Raw genomic sequence first — 19,588 nt, 5'->3', positions numbered from 1 at the left:
CCGGCGAAACGGTATGGGTTGCCATTATTACACGTCTCGGTCACCTCTTGTTCGCAATGACGGCACTTTGAACAGTGGACGTTACATTTCAGATGTGTTACGACCCGTGGCTCTACCCTTCATTCGATCCCTGCGAAACCCTACATTTCAGCAGGATAATGCACGACCGCATGTTTCAGGTTCTGTACGGGCCTTTCTGCATACAGAAAATGTTCGACTGCTGCCCCGGCCAGCACATTCTCCAGATCTCACACCAATTGAAAACGTCTGGTGGTCGAGCAACTGGCTCGTCACAATACGCCAGTCACTACTCTTGAGGAACTGTGGTATCGTGTTGAAGCTGCATGGGCAGCTGTACCTGTACACGCCATACAAACTCTGTTTGACTCAATGCCCCAGGCGTGTCAAGGCCGTTATTATGGACAGAGGTGGTCGTTCTGGGTACTGATTTCTCAGGCTCTATGCACCCAAATTGCGTGAAAATGTAATCACATATCAGTTCTAGTACAATTTATTTGTCCGATGAATACTCGTTTATCATCTGCATTTCTTCTTGGTGTAGCAATTTTAATGGCCAGTAGTGTAGGTTGGTGGCCAAAATGTTCCGGCTTGTCAGTGTATGTAACCTTTTTGACAACCGATAACAGACTAAATACCTTACATGTATAACACTGCACGGATAATATTCAGAGATGTTTACCAACGAAACAATCACTCGAATCGAACAAATACAACACGCGAAGTATAAAATTCATGTCATTCTTTTTAACACACTACTTCTTTATTTAATTTTGTTGTGTGTATGCAATATTCAATTTTACTAGTAGACTGGTATGAATAATCAGGTCAAATGACGCCATTTCTCGTCACTAATGTAATGAAACAACAGTTGAAAACGATGAATTAAAATCTTTATTACAATAAAATTTTAATAACAGTTTTGTATTCGTATGTACATAATACTATTTCAAAAAAACTGTAGAGAAAGAGACCACAAGAAAAATAAATATTTCCAATTATTTCACTACGGTTACTATAGAAAAATAGTTAAGAATATGTTCCAAAAACTAGTCCAAACATGAATCTACGATATTCAAGCACCATTGCGTTTAGCACAAATATAATTTACAAAGCTTTTAGATCGACTACAAGAAATGACATAGGCAGGTACTTCTTTGTTTCACTACATTTAAATCTTATACGAACCAGTTTGATGCGAGATCCATCTACTTGCAGCTTGCGAATGACAAATGAGAAATCGAAGACTGTGAATTCAATAAGTGTGTGTGTTATCGGAATCTTCATTACTGCACTGACTCACCAGAGCTGGTAATCACTTTCCTACTGTTCTACTGCTACAAGAATAAAGGTCAAAATAATTATTAACTGCAAATAGATAAATGGCTCCCTCGTACTTGAGATCGTGAAATATGTACATGGACGATTTTTGATTGCAGCGTGGGATAGTTTCTTTCGCCTTAACGTAACCAAGTTATAGATGTCTGTTACATTACACTCACAAGATTTATAGTCCTTTACTTAGAATACACATGTATTTATCCTTAAGTTTTGTAAATTAGTTTAATGTTTCTAATCGAAATTTTCAACAAATGACAGATATAGTATAGTTAATAGCTGTATTTTTATCTAGTTACCGAGATAATGAAGCAACCTTTGACCTGTCCACAGCAGAGGTACCCATCTTTTAACGGGAATCCGAAAGACAATGAAAAGAGGGATATTATATGAAGTTTGTTATAGTCTGCAGTAAAACCTGCTGTGGAAAAAAGCGGCAGATGTTTCAAACATAGAACTAAAAATTGTTCTCTCCGCTCAACTATATTCTCGTTATCAATTAGTCACATAATGGAACGGATGCACATACATAGCTTAATAATCACTTCGTTTTTTGACACTAAATGATGACGAACTCCGTATCAATATACCCGTATCTTTAACGGCCCTCGAATGCTGTTAAAAACATTATCATACTCATAAATGCTCGGTAGAAATTAGAGACTTTTCGAAATTAAATTGTTAAACGAGGACATAATTTCGTGACTTCTCTACGTATGTCGTTGACAATTTATCATCATCATCATCATCAACAACAACAACAACAGTAACAGAAACAACAACGTAATATGTCGGTCGTTTGAAGAAAACTTACATTTCGTTCTTTGTTGATCTTCCTGTATTACCGACGCTGCAGAAGTGACCAGGTTCATTTTTAAACTATGGTCTTCGAAAACATGCTTTATTCACCCGTCTTATTTGAGATACGAATTTTTGGCAATACGTCATGACTTTGTCATTCAGTGTTGACGTGTTGAGCTATTGATGTTTTGTTACATTTTTGGTCTCTCCTTGTAACACCTGCAATCGATCGAAGAATCTGTATTTCCGTGCTTGTAAGGCCCATTGTATTTGACTACTGGTACTGCCAGTCTTGCAAAATTTTAGAATAGTTTTCTCCCTTAAATTATTGTTTAAGAACAGAAGTACACGTAAAAAGAGTTATGGAATAATAAGCTTTGGATCGCTTGAGTGGTGACTGCGAAGGAAAGGAAACAAAAAAGGTTAAGATTCTGAAATAAAGCAAGAACCGAATTGTTCGAGAGGAAGGTACAAGCTTATCGCAAACAGTTATAAAATCTGTCTGCAAACAACAAAGAGGGGTATTAGATAGTGTCAAGGGAAAGAAGAAAGGGAGGGTAGAATTCACTTGGCACGAGAAGATAAAGCTAAGAGTAGATAAATAAATCAAGAAACCTAGAACGTGTGTATAACTAGATTTGGAGGCCAGCCTTTGCTCAGAAAATGATGTAACATTTGAATAACACAGACAACGACAAGTGAAAAATATATTAGCCTACGACGAACAGCTAGATACTATTCAAAATTACAGAGAAAAGACAACGACAGGAAATGAATGGAAAGTAGTACAAAGATTTGATACACATAAAAGAGCTGCAGTAGGCAGAGAAACACATCGAAAATCGAAAAGGTGCAGAAAATTAAAAACAAATATAGAAGTAATTGAATGTGCATCTCATGAACTGTAAACAGTTTTACACCTATTTAAGAGACATTGAACAAAAATAAAGTACCACAGGAGTATAGATTAGTCATCATTGTAGATATTTTTAGAAAACTAAACTGGAAAAACTGAAAGTTACAAATGCGTTTCACTGCTGAACACAGCCTTTAAGAAATTTAACAGATATTATGTAAAATAGCAGAAATAATCCTGATATAAGAGCAAACTGGGCTCTGCATTGCGTGCACAAAAATAACATATTTACTCTTAGACAAATAACGGAAAAACGTCGAGAATATCAAAGTGAAGCTCTTCTGTTCATAAATGTCTCTAAAGCGTTTAACAGTGCGTAGACGAGAAAAGTAATGAATCATTCTATACAAAATACCGTGCCTTTATATTTAACAACTGTAATTAAAAACGCGAACATTAACTAAAGCACAACCACAGTAGAAACCAAGGGTTAAAGAGGGAAACAGGTTTAGGCTGTGACAACGGTACAGTAAGTTCTTACGTGTTTCAGCAATGCATACAAAAAAATAGCATTCACATACACAAACCGTACCGTCACAAATATTCGCTGTTGTGTAATAACATCTTACAGTGGGCGGCCGCTAGAAGAACCAGTCATTAATTACAGCAGTAACAACATTACAAAATTTTTTGTGATACGTATTGAGGACGACTGCAAGGTTTACAACGTACCAAACGGCACGGAAAGTATGAGGACAGGAAAGTACATAGCGTCGTTATAAGAGCAGCAGTTGCTTCAATATCTCGGTAGATAAGAAAGTTAAAGTCCCCGTATCGCGACATAAACTGTTTCAGACTTGCTTACGATTAACAACAGTATACTTTACATTCAGACACTTGTAAATATAGAATAACGATGTTGACCATATCAGTAGTGGAAGTTAATAAATCTCAAGGCAAAACTGCAGTAATTTCTGCTGATAAATCTCTACAAGCAAAGCGAAATATGTCGGAGTTATGTCGTTGGATCAGAGCAACGTAGCGATAACCCTTGCTACTGCAAGTTGCAAACAGCTTGAGTGTTGTGGCCTGATTCGCTATGTGGTGCATGGTGATGGCCGAAGGCGTTTGGGAGCATTGCCCAATGTGGTGCACAGAATTCATCAGCCTAGGAAAAGGAACATTAGTTTCTACAACTACAGCCCCACAGCAGGATCCTGAAGATGGTAGAATCAGGCTGCCCTTAAGACCCACCAGGTCCATCAGCTTCTGGTGCCGCCTCGCTGGTATGTAATCAGAGGAGATGGACCAGGGAGTCGAAAAGTCCAGCTGCGACCTTCCAAGTCTAGCACGTGTAGTGGGAGCTGTCGAGCCCAGTGGGATGGCCTGGAGTGTGCAGGGCTAGTATCTGGAGTGGGAGCTCTCCAGCCTGATGGGGTGGCCTGTAGTGTCGTGTCCAGCGACGACCTTCTTGGGTTCGGCGGGCCCCACGACCAGTTCTTTGCGCCGCTTGAAGTGCAGGTAGCCCCCTGCGCCAGCCATCCCCATACCGACCGCCATCAGCGTCCACTTGACCCCAGACATGATGCCCTGCATCCGGAACAACATGCGTAGCGTCGACACGTACTTCTCCTCCAGTGCGAGGCCCTACGGAAAAGCAAACACTTCGTGAACATTGGGGACTACTAACATCTACTTATACAGCAAATGAAACAAATCTCTTTCACTTAATACAGACCAAAAGTCTTCAACGATAATGTTACCCACATAGACCATCCTCTGGAAAATTTCATGTAGGAGTTTCACTTTCTGAAGCCTCAATATTTCAAAATACAGTCAAATAAAAAAGTTAAAACTTCTGCCATTTATCAAAGTAGTATCTCTGCAGCTCTACACCCTTTTGACAATGATTCCATGGACACTGTAAAGCATTTCCTCAGAAAAACGATAGTGAGCCGTGGCTTGATCATGCTATCCGTTGGATTAAACCTTGATTGCTATTCTGTGTTTAGTCTCCCGCTGTTATCCTCTGTTTCCATGGGTGGCAGCAGCAGTGTGTATCGATACTCGCACCTTGGACTATCTTTGGCCTGGCGCTTATAGTTTGCGGCTGGGCTGTGTGTGGGCAGTTGGTCGGTTGGCGTGGAGCAGCGAGGAAATCTCTGCCGGCGCATAGTTTGGCCGGGCCTGCTGGCTGCCTCTATGCGGTGCTGAAGTGCGTGGCGCTGTTCCCACTGCTACGAGGTTCGTGGCTCACCGATCCTGGGCATGAAAGTTCAATTTCGACTTAATGTACCAGCTAGTCACGACTGTTGTGTCGTTTGGAGTTCGTTGTCGGCTGTTGGGATATTCCCGCGAGCAAGAACGAGTGTTTTCAAGTTGGCAAATTTTAGCCACCCTCCGGTGTAGTGTATCTGTATTTGAATTGAAGTGCACTAGCGGAATCTTCTGCCTTGTGACTGTTAACGTTCTAGTTACCTGCCCTGGCCGTTGACGTAAATTCAGGCATTGTATTTTCCTCGCCGTGTTGTCGCTGTCCAGCGCGGTGTGTAGTTTGACAGCACAATATATAACTTGTTGTGGGCACCAATACCTTCTATGTTGTTCATGTTGTGTGCTGGTCGGATGAAGTGGAGGTTATCTTGTCAGTGGGTCTGTTGCCTGTCTATCGGTTGGGTTGTCGCCAGATTTACAATGGTTGGGCCGACTGCCTGTCTCAACTTATTGTTTGTATTCCAAGCTGACCCTCGGAACTTCTGTGCGCCCTTGGATGTACTGCCTTTTCTTGTTTCTTCTTCTTGTTTGGACTTGTATGGCTACTAGCCGATTTTTAGATTAAGGTTGTTTTGCCCTTAAGGCGTCGGATGGTTACGGCCTTCAGCCTAATTTAAGAACTGTTTTACGTAAAGCCTATGGCATTTTTAAAATTAATGTTATTGAATGTTAAATGTTGGGCCTTCAGCCGATTTTGAATTGAAGTTGTTTGCTCTTGAAATCTCAGATTCTTTGGGCCTTAGGCCTAATTAACAAACTGTCTTAAGATAAGGCTTTGGCTTTTAAATTTCTGAATTTGGTTGAGCTTTAAGTTATGGGCTTTCAGCCGTTTTTAAACGCACGTTGTCTTGCCCTTATGGCATGAAACTGTACGGCGCATTGAGCCGCTAATTAAGTTCCAAAACTACAGCTGGGTTTTTTTAAAAAGAAAAATTCTTGGCTCTTGTAATGTTTGATCAAATAAAAGCTTGAATGTTCGAGTGTAACTGACAGCCGCGTATTTTGGCCCCTTTTCACAACTTAAACAACCTGTCCTGTCGTTTGGATTTAGCGGGGTGTTTCAGATACTTCCATCTCGACACTTGCTTAATTAACATGTGCGAGGGGCGTTCTATAAGCAATGCAACACATTTTTTTCGGCCACTTTGGGTTGAAAATAAGCGGTGTTTATGTCGCACATCATGAAAAATTTCTTGCCTCAACAGCTATAGTTTCCTAAATTTCCGACAGGTGGCAGCGCTATACGTAATCTTCAAGTCGGCGTCTGTTATGGAGGTGTGTTCCAAGCAGAGAGCTCTCATTGAGTTTCTCTTGGCTGAAAACAAGAGAATCGCAGATATGCATAGGTGCTCACAGGATGTCTACGGAGACCTGGCAGTGAACAAAAGCACGGTGAGTCGTTGGCGAGGCGTCAGTCGTAATCACAACGAAGTTGCGCATGACTATGCCTGCTGGCTGCAAACAGCTGTTACTCCTGCAATGGCGGAACCTGTACACACTCTCAGTCAGGCTGATCGACAGATCACAACCAAACACTTCGCTGCACGACTGGAGGTTTCTGTTCATAGTCCTGACACACTCATCCATCAGACGGGGCACTCAAAGGTGTGAGCCGCTGTGTTCCACGCTGCCTAATAGAAAACCAACACGAGCAACGAAGAACCATCTTATCAGAATTGCTTGCGTGTTCCGATGCTGATGGCGGTAATTTTTTGTCGAACGACGTCACACTGACGATAGAACATGGGACAATCACTCAGAACCTGAAAGGAAAAGGCACCACAGCACCATTCATCCGAAGGAAAATTTGAAAGCAGTGCCTTGGCGACAGTCTTCTGGGACTATGAAGGGGTTACTCTGCATGACGTCTCCCTCATGGTGTAACGATCAACTCTGAAGAGTACTGTGTTACCCTCAGGAAATTGAACGACTCGGCATGTTGGATGCCACAAAAATGTAAACGAGCTTCTCCTTCTCCATGACGACACAAGGTCTCGCGCAAGTCTGTGATTCCGAAAGGAGCCTAAACTACTTCACTGGACTGCTGTTTCTCATACACCACAGAACCCGGATCTCGCGGCTTCCGACTTCTACCTCTTTGACCCAATTAAGGGTGCACTGCATGGGAAGCAGTAAGGGGATGATGGGGAAATTACTGATGCAGCAAGAAGTTAGCATAAAGCCGTAGTTTTGAACAGAGATTATGTTGAAAACAGGGCTTTGTAGGCAAAAGAATATGGTGTATTGGAATCCTGAATGAAACTAACCTACTTCCAGAAAAAAGGTGTTGCTTCACTTATTGAAAACCATTGTTTTTATTACGGTTCGTGCCGCTGTACAATTTCGGTATTACAGGCCGTTCTGAAATAGTGTCTGCAAAAGGACACGTCAGAAATACGGAAAATTTACGTTTGGATGACTAAAAAAAGTATTTTAAGCAGGATAGCCTAAAAATTCCTACTTACAGGTATCGATAAAACATCGCAATACAGGACGATTTAAAAATATCGGAAAGCATTGAAACTGACCAACATTCTAAATTCAGAAATGTTCTCCAGCTTCAATACCTTTCCTCACGTTTCAACAGTAAAAATATCATAACAATGGATATAAATGAAAGAATAGCTTCAGGCTCAAGATACCTGTACTCATTAAGCAACCCACTCAAAAGTAAAGCTTTTTCAATCACTACAAAGATGAAGATATACAACACTATTATCTGCCCCATAGTAGTGTACAGTTCAGAAACCTGGACACTTACAAAGAGTGAAAGAGAAAAATTGAATGTTTTCGAAAGAAAAGTAATGAGAAAAATCTGGGAACCTGTGCTGGAGAATGGCGCATGGAGAATTCGAAAGAACAATGAAAGTTGTCAGTTAATGAAGCAACCCACTATCATCCAGAAATTTGAAAGTAGGAGACTGCAAATGGACTGGACATGTGGCCAGAATGGAAAACAACAGAACCACCAAGAAAGCATTTGAAGGGACTCTCCAGGCAACAAGACCATTGGGCGGACCTCGTACAAGGTGGAAAGATGACACAGAGAAGGACATCGCAGCATTAGGAATTACTGCAGGGTGGACAGAGGCTGCGAGAGATAGAAGGCGGTGGAAGCAGATCGTTGATGCAGCGCGTGGTCTACAGGCCCTGTGATCGCTGAGAAGAGAGACAGATACGTAGCAACAACAACGACGCTGTACTATTGTACATATAAGTAATTTTTTTTTCCATCTGATTTTTCGATAAACTAGTGTAATTGATATTCTGATTTCATTTTTTTTTTGTTTCATGCTAAACTTTAAACAAGTTTCAATGTGAAGATTAATGTTTTTGTCAAATATCAAGCAATATTGAAATAGAATAGAAATGTAACAAATGCTGAAACTGTTGTAAGATGTTTAAAATTGTAACTGTGCGTCTGGTCCTTAGGTAGGCAATGTGTTGGGATATGTAGAATGCAAAACCTCGGGTGGCTTCCCGGTCTGTCAGGGAGCGGTAAAAGGTGGATGGCAGGCGAGCGCGGGAAAATGCACGCGGGCACTGCACGGCACAACGGGCTCAGCAGCAGTAGCTGGAGTCTGGCACTGGTCTGAGCAGCACCTGCTGGAGCGAGGAGGCTCTCCTGGAAGACGTAGTTTCACTCAGCATCGGGTATGCCGTTCCAAATCCCACACAGCATAGGCACTATATGGAAAAGTATTGCGAGGCTAAGAAGAATTAACGTGACGATACGTCAAGAGCCACAGCTGTGGTTGTATGTGTGCTCTGTGCCTCGCCATCTCGCCGCCCGCCTACCGCCGCATCGATACAAGCATGTTGAAACTTTTAGTACTGTATTTGTATAGACCAGAAAGTGAACTGTTCAATAATAACCTAAATTTTACCAGAGCTTTCCCTCCATTTAATTATCCTCACATCTAACCTAGACAGGGTCCTTTCCAAATGTTGTTCAATCCGAGTGTCTCGAAATGAAAAATTAAATTTTGTGTTAATAATAATTACTTGCAGACCTAACTATGTCAGAATAGTGTTTAAAGAAATGTTTTGTTAATGAACTAGTAAATGAATAACGAAGGTCTAACGAAATTGAAAGATAACTTTAATATTGATGTAGTAATGAAGTTTAATTATTTCGAGACAGATATAAAGGTAATTAAATGAGAAGTAAATAAGATAAAAAGAGTAGTAACTCATATGCTGGAAATCTTGAACGCATGATAATTTCAGTAATCAATTTTTTTTAATATAGTGATCATAACAGTGTCACGATCCCCCCCACCTTTTATTCACTTGAATTCTGAAGTGTTCCACATTGGTTTGACCAGCAAAAGTTAAAGTCAATATATAAGTCAAAATTTATCAGTGTTTTATCTTTATCAAAATTGACAATTTGTGTGTGGCTCGAAAGTGCTATTTCAAGGGTAATCTATGCCCGATTTTAATTAGATCAATAGACAGGATAAAGTTTTGTAGTATACATTATAGTGTAGTGTTATGTATTCACGGTTTTTCCGTATCAGTACAGAATGTGAAACTATCAGTTCAATAGATTTTCTGGTTCTAAAATTCTACTATATTATGCAGTGTTACTACTTGTTATTTTGCATGAATATCTACCACCTTGTACAGGGAAGAAACTCAGTTAATGCCTAATTAGGCTGGCGACCGTATCATTATCAAATTGGTAGCATCTTCAGTGTTGCTTTTGGTCCATCTTGACGCATAATTGCCTTTTGAACTTACTTGACGGATCATTGTATTTACAGAGTGGGTGTAAGTCTGATTTGCCACCATTCGGGTACACGCGGTCGATATCTATACGGAAATCCTTTCTCATATGGTGAAGCCCGTTCACTTACCATAGTACAGGCTTTATAGAGTACTGTGTGCCCCACGCGCACGTTATACATAGATTCGACTGTTTGTTACAGACAAACTGGACAAGATAGGAACCTACTGCGCATGTCACTGGATGGAAGAAGGCCCAAAGTTTTGACTCAGCTGCGTTGCTGTTTGTCTGTAGTAACATTGCGACTACACCACAAGAGAAATCATTTCGTGTGTCGGAAATTGCGCGAAGTCAATCGAGTGCAACGTGCATTCCGCTGTCGATGATTTAGCAAGAAGCCGCCTTTGCACAAGCATATTGACGACTGGCATAAAAAATTCTTGGAAGTTTGTTGCATGTATAAAATGAAGAGCACTAGTGAGCTACCCACGTCTGATGAAAATGTGGAGAGTATCCGATATGAGTTCACACGCAACGACGGCTGCACATGAGCTCTTACAAGATACAGTTAGTGCTGCAATTGCGTACTGGCGACCATAACAAAAGGTGTGAATTTTGCATTCCATCCTCCAGGATATGGCAGAGGACGCTTTTTTCGAACGAGGCATAGTTTCGGATGACGTTTCATCGATCGGGTAAAGTAAACCACCATAATGCAAAAATTTGAGGGTCACAACATCCTGGCGTCTTCGTCCAACAAGAAAGAGAGTCGCCGAAACTGGTTTATGGCCTTACCTTTTTTCGGAGGGAATTGTGACAGGAATGTCATACCTAGACGTCTGCGAAACTGGTTCTGTCCTCAAATTCACGACCATTCCAAAGATTTCATTTTCATGCAAGCATCGGCATGCCTCACTTTCACCTTGAAGTACAGCGTTACCTTAAGAACACCATCCCACTATTTTGGATTGGAAATGTGGACAAGAAGACCTTGTTCATTGTTTTTGGCCTGTCAGCTTACCAGGCCTCACACCTTACAATTCTTTTCTGATGGGGTGTATGGGGAGTATAGAGTCTGCAGAGTAGGAAGAGTCTTTATACTATCTGTGGCAGCTACTCACCAATCTCTGAGAAATCGGTCTAAGCTGTCGAGACCTGTTGATTCGTGTGGGTAATGAAACGGACTACCGTTTCGATGTTTCTCGAGCGACACTTGGTCCTCATGTTGAGTTAATGGTATTTTATCTGTGCCGTCGTAAAAGTTTTTGAACCTCATCCATCCGGTCACATGTGCAATGTCTTTCTATCTTTCAAAATTTGTCTGAAATGTGCTCTTTCTTTTTGAACATGGTCAAACTTTCAGGGAACAGTCCTTACCCGAAGGGAAGAATATGTTATATGGACATGGTTCCGGAAACGCTTTATTTCTGTGGCAGAACTCATTTTCTACTTCTCTTCATAATGACACCAATCATTGGAAACATAAAAAGAGAACGTGCCAGCATTACAAAAAATGTTTTTATTTTTTACGTGAAATGTTAAAAGTGGTCTCTTGGTTACCGTAAGACACACTTTCCTAAATGAAATGTACAAAATGCCATCCATTTGCATTGATATATACCATGGTGCGCTAATGTATCTCCGTAGAACTGCGTATTGTTTAGCGGCCTTCCACAATACAGACAAGAAGACTCTTGTAACGCGCTTCCACACAGAAGAGCTTTCAGGAATCTCCAAAAATAAAAGTCTAATGGGTTTAGGCCCAGAGAGCGCCGAGGGGAAAAATTGGGTCAGTTCTAACTATTCATTTCTCTCTGACCTCACTGAGGTTGGGTGGTGGTGGTTGGGGGGGGGGGTGGGGGGTGGGAGGGAGTGGTTGTGTGTGAATGATCACTTGAGTGAGCTATGCTGGTGGGGGGAGCTGTGATCCCAGTAGGGTCACCCATGCCAGACCGGTCAGTTCCCCCCCACATCCTAGGGCGCTGCTTAGCTAAGTGTGACATTACTTCCACTTACGGTGTCAGGCCTGTCCTATACTCATTCCTATGACAGACCCTCGACTAACTCTTGGTTTTTTGCCGACCCAGACGGTGCTAGGTTTTGAGGCCCGTTTTCTGCTCTCACTAGGTTTTCTACAACGACTAAAGATGGCACCCCCACCTCACACCTATCCTGACTACAGGTCGCTATCCGTGACAGGGGAAATAAATCATTTACTCTCCACAATCAAGCAAATGAAAACCGGAACACACGAAGAGTGCCTTTTCTAAACCCAATTGCATGTTTCTATGTGCTTCCATTTCTGACCAAAAAAATCAGAGGCCTTAGAACTTGAATACATCTCCTACTAGGAGAAAATGAAAAAGGAACATCCTAAAGCAATAATTGACATCATCATGAACCCTATAAAGTCCAATGCAAGATGAAATATTCCTCTAAATATTTCGTAAGTTGCCTTCACCTACGTTCCTCTTCCATTTTTCCAGTGTCATCCATCCACTTTCCATTCGGTAGTCGCACCTGTCTTTGTTTATCTCTTGGAGTTCAAGAAACTGCACAGTCTGACGAAACAAATGAAGCGCCCAAAAGAAGACGAGGAAACGAAATGAAAATTCACGAGATGAGATGGCATGTAATCTAATTTTACAGAAGTGAGTGAAGTTTACAAAGAACTTGCAAGTATGAGCCCGCTTATTAGGGTGACGTTACACCCCATATGTTCTGGATGCATGTACTGATTCGGTTGGGAAGGCTGTTGCACCCTCTTCTGAGGCAAACTCTCCCACAAATGTTTCTGGCCCGCAGCTGTACTGGATGCTGCTAGACACCATGGATACTGACTCTAGGATGAAGCCTGAGCTGGTCCCACACGTATTATATCAGGGTCAGAGCTGAGGATCTTGTTGACCACAGGAGTCCCTCATTATGTAGACAGTTGATATAGAAAGGTTTCATATGTGCACGATCATGGCCCTATGGGGAAATGTTACCTTAACAATGTAGCACCAGTTGTAACAAAAAAAATGGTTCAAATGGCTGTGAGAGCTATGGGACTTAACATCTGAGGCATCAGTCCCCTAGAACTTAGAACTACTTAAACCTAACTAACCTAAGGACATCACACACAGCCATGCCCAAGGCAGGATTCGAACCTGCGACCGTAGCAGTCGCTCGGTTCCGGACTGAAGCGCCTAGAACCGCTCGGCCACCGCGGCCGGCATCAGTTGTAACACATAGGGTGCAGGATGTCCATGATGTATTGTTATACCATCAGAGTTCCCTCAATTTCTGATAGCCATGACTGGAGGTCATACCCAATGGCTCCTTACACCATGGCGCCAGAAGTAAAACCGCTGTGTCTCTTCAAAATATTGGAACCTTAGGACCTCTCATCAGCCTGCTGCCATACTCCCCAACAGTGGTCCAGTGGTCATCTGTGGCAGTGCAAAAAAAGCGATTCATGTTTGAACACAATGCGATGCCATTTATCAGCTTTCCATACATTCCAGGTACAGAACCGTCCCAAACACTGTCTTTTCTATTGCTGTGTTAATGAGAGCCTCCATGTTGGAAGGTTATTAGCTAGTCCGGTTACTTCTGAGCTCCAGGGTTAAGACAGCACATTCACAGATGGCTGGTGCAGATGTGAAGGACTTACGGTGTATGTGGTCCACGGTACAACGATCCTCCATTGTATTGGTCAGACGTGGTCAACCAGAACCTTTACGACGAGTATCATTGCCTTCACGTTCTCATGCAGTCCAGTATCGGACCACTGTCACATCTGAATGCTCTAGAAATCTAGATATCGCACAATTTCACCAGGAGACCCACAATGGTGCCACTTTCACACTCTGTCAGGTGCTGATAACGCCGTCTCAATTGAGTGCGCAGCACCTCCTTGTCCTTCGCCCTGATCACTCAATATCCGAAGCTGTTCTTGCCCTTTATAAGCCCTACCAGACCTGAGGAGCACTAATGGACCCTGGTGGTCATTCTACAACTGCAGAGAATGGCAACTCTAATCGATTACATGCCCGCCGATGGTATATATGTGTACCAAGTTACTTTGAAATTGTACCATGTCTTCTAGGTGTCTCACTTTTTTTGTCAGGCACCACCTACATGTCTCAGTCAGAAGCATTTTATGTTTTCTTTTCTGTTTTAGTCATTTGTTCCTCGTCATGTTTCCTCTTGTTTCTTATATTTACGCAACACTTTCCCTTAAGCATTCCACCTGCCAGGATAGCCAAGAGCGCTAACGCGCTGCTTCCTGGACTCGGGTAGGCGCGCCAGCCTCGGATCGAATCTGCCCAGAGCATTAACGACGAGGGCCGGTGTACCAGCCAGCCTGGATTTGGTTTTAGGCGGTTTTCCACATCCCACTAGGTGAATACCGGGCTGGTCCCCATGTTCTGCATCAGTTTCACGACTCGCCGACATCTGAACACGTTCGCACTATTCCATGGATTACACTAGATGCAGACAGCTGGAATACACAAATTCCATCCCAGGGGATATGGGGCGGCGGCAGGAAGGTTCAGATGGTTCAAATGACTCTGAGCACTATGGAACTCAACAGCTGAGGTCATCAGTCCCCTAGAACTTAGAACTACTTAAACCTAACTAACCTAAGGACATCACACACATCCATGCCCGAGGTAGGATACGAACCTGTGACCGTAGTACTCACGCGGTTCCGGACTGAAGTGCCTAGAACCGCACGGCCACCGTGGCCGGCGCGGCAGGAAGGGCATCCAGCCACCCCTTTAAACTAACCTTGCCAAATCCGTTCCTAACAATGCCGACCCTGCGTCAGTGCGGGACATGGCACCAGTGAAAGAAAGAAAGAAAGAAAGAAAGAAAGGTCCCTTAAGCATCCCATGATGTCGTAATTGATTTCGACCAGACAGACGTCGTCTTCTGACCAAAGGCGGTGACGTTACTTTCTCATCATGTTGTCAACACAGTGTTGTTGAGGACTGACGAATTACAATGTATGTTTGTTGTATATCGATGTTAGGATGAACAACAGACTGCGCCTGTAGCCAAGAGATGATACCCTCGTGTGGCGAGTACTACAGTCGCCATTAGCTTCTCATGACTGTTCCGGAGGATAATTCAAAACCCACATTTTTCCCTTTCCTGGGATGTTGGACCTTACGTGGTTCTGATGGTAGCTGCATCTCAGTGAGATCGAACCATCTGAACGGCTTCCATCTATCATATTTGATTGGCATCACTCAAGTATGGCGGCGATCTAGAGTAGCATGAAGTATATAAGAAAAAAGATCGCGAATTACAATTTATTTTTGATGACCAGTTATTGATTTTTGATGACCTGTTACGGTTAATCTAAGCTGCCATCATTGGATCTTATGCAAAAACATCTCAATCCATCTTCTTGAGTTTTGTTTCTTCCATTGTGTGAGTATGAGCTTGTGCAGTCGGTGCGATAATATGTTCATCTTGTTTTACTGTTGAATGCCATTGTGTCGTTTTCTTCACGCTGCTAAAATGACGTCTTACGACTTGACACAATATATTGTACGTTTGATGTAGAGATATTGAAGGTGCATTTGTATCAGATCCGGTGATGACAATTTATATTAGCCCAAAGCCGATATCAAAAATAAATTATAAATAGCGATCTTGGCTGTTGAAGTTTTTCCTTCTATTTTTCGTATGTGGCTTTGCTCCCAGTACGGCTGTGTGATTCCTATGTTGAATAAAGTCATATGTGTCTACGAGTATTATTTGCTCTACCGAATATCTTTCTCTTTACAGGCATCCATTAATTATGCATCTGTGGCAGCCTTGCCTCCAGTAACCTCATGTGTCCTTACCATGGTAATTATTTTTCTTGTATGGCACCACAAAAGATGTTTTCAATTCACATTTCTAACTTAATTTTCATCAGCCTAATTTTGTGCGGTAACGTTCCTGTGGAGAATTTCTCAAAAAATCCATTTCCTATGCTGTTTATTCCTGATTCTGCACAAATGGCCACTACAGTTTTCTTTCTTTTTTTCTTGTCATTTTCCACATTGAGTTACGTCTTGTTATGGATTTTCATAGTCAAACTTTATGGAGCACATATTTTTCACTTGTACCCACGGTAATCAAAGTGACCCCCAGACATCTGAACTGTACACTTTTTACCTGTAGTCTTCCTGTGTTGCCAAGTCTTCGTTCAGAGCCCCAACCACATTTTTTTTTTTAGTTTTATGTCCAGACCACACCTTTTAAATTCCTCATCAAATAATAAACTGTGTATTCATATCTTTCTCTCAGCAGAGTCGTCCACCTATAGAGTCAGTTAATATAAAAGTTATGTGGGTGTGGTACGTGGCATATTTAACCGACACTGTATAGCTATGGTCTTTTGCACACGCTTACACTGGCATTCCTCAGCGTCGCAGCATCAGAAAACGTTTATGTCAAGATTGTTTTAACGATTCACGAATACATACGCATATTTTGAATAATATCGGTGGAAGACGTCTATTCTAAGGACTTTATCTTCAGGCAAGTGAAAGCCAGGGTGTGACTTAATTAGACTCACACCATCTGTACATACAACATTTTCTTAACACCATAAGAAATACAACATAATTCCTAACTTTTTAGTTACGAATGAGCATGTTCACACCGTTTGTCGTTACCTACCTCCTCGACCCAGATGAGTGGCATCAAAGCATAGGGTACGTTGGCCAATAGGTCTATTTTGTTGATCTTGTGGAGGAACATGTTGAACTGCAGTCTTTTACGGGCCTCCATGGGCGATCCTGTTGTCTGCAACAGAAGAGAACAAACAGCTGACATAAGTACACATTCAGTTGTGAGCAGACTATTAACCCTTTATCTGACAGTGCTTTACAATTTTGAGTGAACATTATTTTAATGTTTTTTTGTTTTTTTTGTTTTGTTTAGATGGCGCTTTCACAATCGAAAGAAGTATTTATGAAAATGTATTTTTATTCATTCTTAAAAATATGTGTTGTCTTTAACAAGCAATCAAGTCCTTCCAGTACCGAAAACGCTTCTTTATTTTTATGTAAATCAATGAAAACTTAGTTCTTTATGTTTTATAAAAGCCTACGAGGGAAACCTCCCTTATTTGTGGTGAGGAAAAAGACGCCTTCGGAGGCTCAAAGTTTTGGTGCAACCTGCCGTACAGTATGTGTCAGCTGGCACAAAACACTGAGATAAAAAGGTGAGCATAGTCAATGGATGACCGAGTATTCAGCATGCGGCGAACCGCTTTTCTAAGGCCCTATGTGAATCCACTGCTCTCGACGTTCAAAGATTCGATGTCCGATCAATTTCTTCCTACTTTAAGAACTTTCCTCCTGTAAAATAAATGTTCAAGCATTAAAAGATGGTCCGACTTTGATTAAACTCAAAGACTACTCAAAATTTCCTCCTTTTCATACAAGTAATTTCTTCTTCTTCTTTTTTCAAGAGTCAGTCATTTCCCAATTATTTTCTATAGTTCAGTGACTCTACAGTCTGTGATAAGTTTATATTTGATCTCTTCACTTTCTTCTTAGTTACCTATTGACCTTTTCCCTATTGGTTGAGAATTTGTGATTATTTTTGGCATTGTATATTCACTGATTCCCGTGACATCATCTCTTCATTTATTTGTGTACTCTTTAACCCGTTCATTTACGTTTTTAAGCACTAGTTCTTGTCTGGTTGTTGTATTTCTTATCATATCATACAGTCTGTATCCAGCTACTGTTCTTAATCACTTCATTTCCGCAGTTTAGAATTTTAGATAATTTACGTCTGTTACTGTCCAAGACTCACTGCCATAAAGTCGATATGGTATTACCATTGTTCTGTAAAGCTTTAGCAGTATTCGCCGGCCGCGGTGGCCAAGCGGTTCTAGGCGCTTCAGTCCGGAACCGCGCGCCTGCTACGGTCGCAGGTTCGACTCCTACCTCGGGCATGGATGTGTGTGATGTCCTTAGGTTAGTTAGTATTTCTACTTTCTAGGGGACTGATGACCTCAGATGTTAAGTCCCATAGTGCTCAGAGCCATTTGAAGCCTTTAGCAGGATTCCTTTCGTCACATTTTTACTCAATGTTTTATGTATGTTTACATTAATTTAGTGTACTCTTACAATTACTTTTCGTGTGCCTTTTTCGTTTGTCAAGGAGGTTGCACTTACAAAGAATTTAAATACATTCGCTCACTCTAGTTTGTGGTCGTTTACTGTAATTCTGATTGGGACAGGATCTTGTCTTTTGAAAATCTTGACTTTTGCTTTTGCGTCGAGGTTGTTAAGTTATAGTTAGTTGTATGTAATTTATGAATGTCTTTTTTTAACGGTCCCCGCACTATCAGCAATGAAAATGAAGAAAGCTTTTGACAATGTCGTCTGGAATACGCTCTTTTAAATTTGGAAGGGAGCAGGGGTAAAATGAAGGGAGTGAAAGGTTATATACACACCTTATACAGAAGCCAGACGGCAGTTATAAGTGTCGACGAAATGAAATGGAAGCAGTGGTTGAGAAGGGAGAAAGACAGGGCTGTAGCCTATCCCCGATGTTATTTAACTTGTACATTGAGCAAACAATAAAGGAAATCAACGAAGCGCTTGGAGAAGGACTTTAGGTACAGGGAGAAGAAATAAATATTTCGAGGTTTGCAGTAGACATAGTAATTTTGTTATAGACAGCAAAGGACTTGGAAGAGCAGCTGAACAGAATGGGCAGTGTCTTGCAAGGGGTATATACACTCCTGGAAATGGAAAAAAGAACACATTGACACCGGTGTGTCAGACCCACCATACTTGCTCCGGACACTGCGAGAGGGCTGTACAAGCAATGATCACACGCACGGCACAGCGGACACACCAGTAACCGCGGAGTTGGCCGTCGAATGGCGCTAGCTGCGCAGCATTTGTGCACCGCCGCCGTCAGTGTCAGCCAGTTTGCCGTGGCATACGGAGCTCCATCGCAGTCTTTAACACTGGTAGCATGCCGCGACAGCGTGGACGTGAACCGTATGTGCAGTTGACGGACTTTGAGCGAGGGCGTATAGTGGGCATGCGGGAGGCCGGGTGGACGTACCGCCAAATTGCTCAACACGTGGGGCGTGAGGTCTCCACAGTACATCGATGTTGTCGCCAGTGGTCGGCGGAAGGTGCACGTGCCCGTCGACCTGGGACCGGACCGCAGCGACGCACGGATGCACGCCAACACCGTAGGATCCTACGCAGTGCCGTAGGGGACCGCACCGCCACTTCCCAGCAAATTAGGGACACTGTTGCTCCTGGGGTATCGGCGAGGACCATTCGCAACAGTCTCCATGAAGCTGGGCTACGGTCCCGCACACCGTTAGGCCATCTTCCGCTCACGCCCCAACATCGTGCAGCCCGCCTCCAGTGGTGTCGCGACAGGCGTGAATGGAGGGACGAATGGAGACGTGTCGTCTTCAGCGATGAGAGTCGCTTCTGCCTTGGTGCCAATGATGGTCGTATGCGTGTTTGGCGCCGTGCAGGTGAGCGCCACAATCAGGACTGCATACGACCGAGGCACACAGGGCCAACACCCGG

At 42.5% G+C, this 19,588-nt stretch overlaps 1 protein-coding gene across 1 annotated transcript in view; it reads right to left on the bottom strand.

The window, feature by feature from the left end:
- Nucleotides 1–889: 889 nt before the first annotated feature.
- Nucleotides 890–19,588, bottom strand: part of LOC126291720 (sensory neuron membrane protein 1-like) — a 210,783-nt gene continuing 192,084 nt past the window's right edge. The window contains exons 9-10 of the mRNA XM_049985376.1: nt 16,689–16,814; nt 890–4,660 (exon numbers count right to left, since the gene is read on the bottom strand). Coding sequence (XP_049841333.1) covers nt 4,415–4,660; nt 16,689–16,814 — 372 coding nt within the window. The 3' untranslated portion in view covers nt 890–4,414. The remainder of the gene's footprint in view (nt 4,661–16,688; nt 16,815–19,588) is intronic.

Source organism: Schistocerca gregaria, chromosome 9, assembly GCF_023897955.1.
Source record: "Schistocerca gregaria isolate iqSchGreg1 chromosome 9, iqSchGreg1.2, whole genome shotgun sequence".
NCBI classification, from domain to species: Eukaryota; Metazoa; Arthropoda; class Insecta; order Orthoptera; family Acrididae; genus Schistocerca; species Schistocerca gregaria.
Note: the sequence above shows the minus strand (reverse complement) of the source record. Positions and strands in the feature narration are given on the sequence as shown.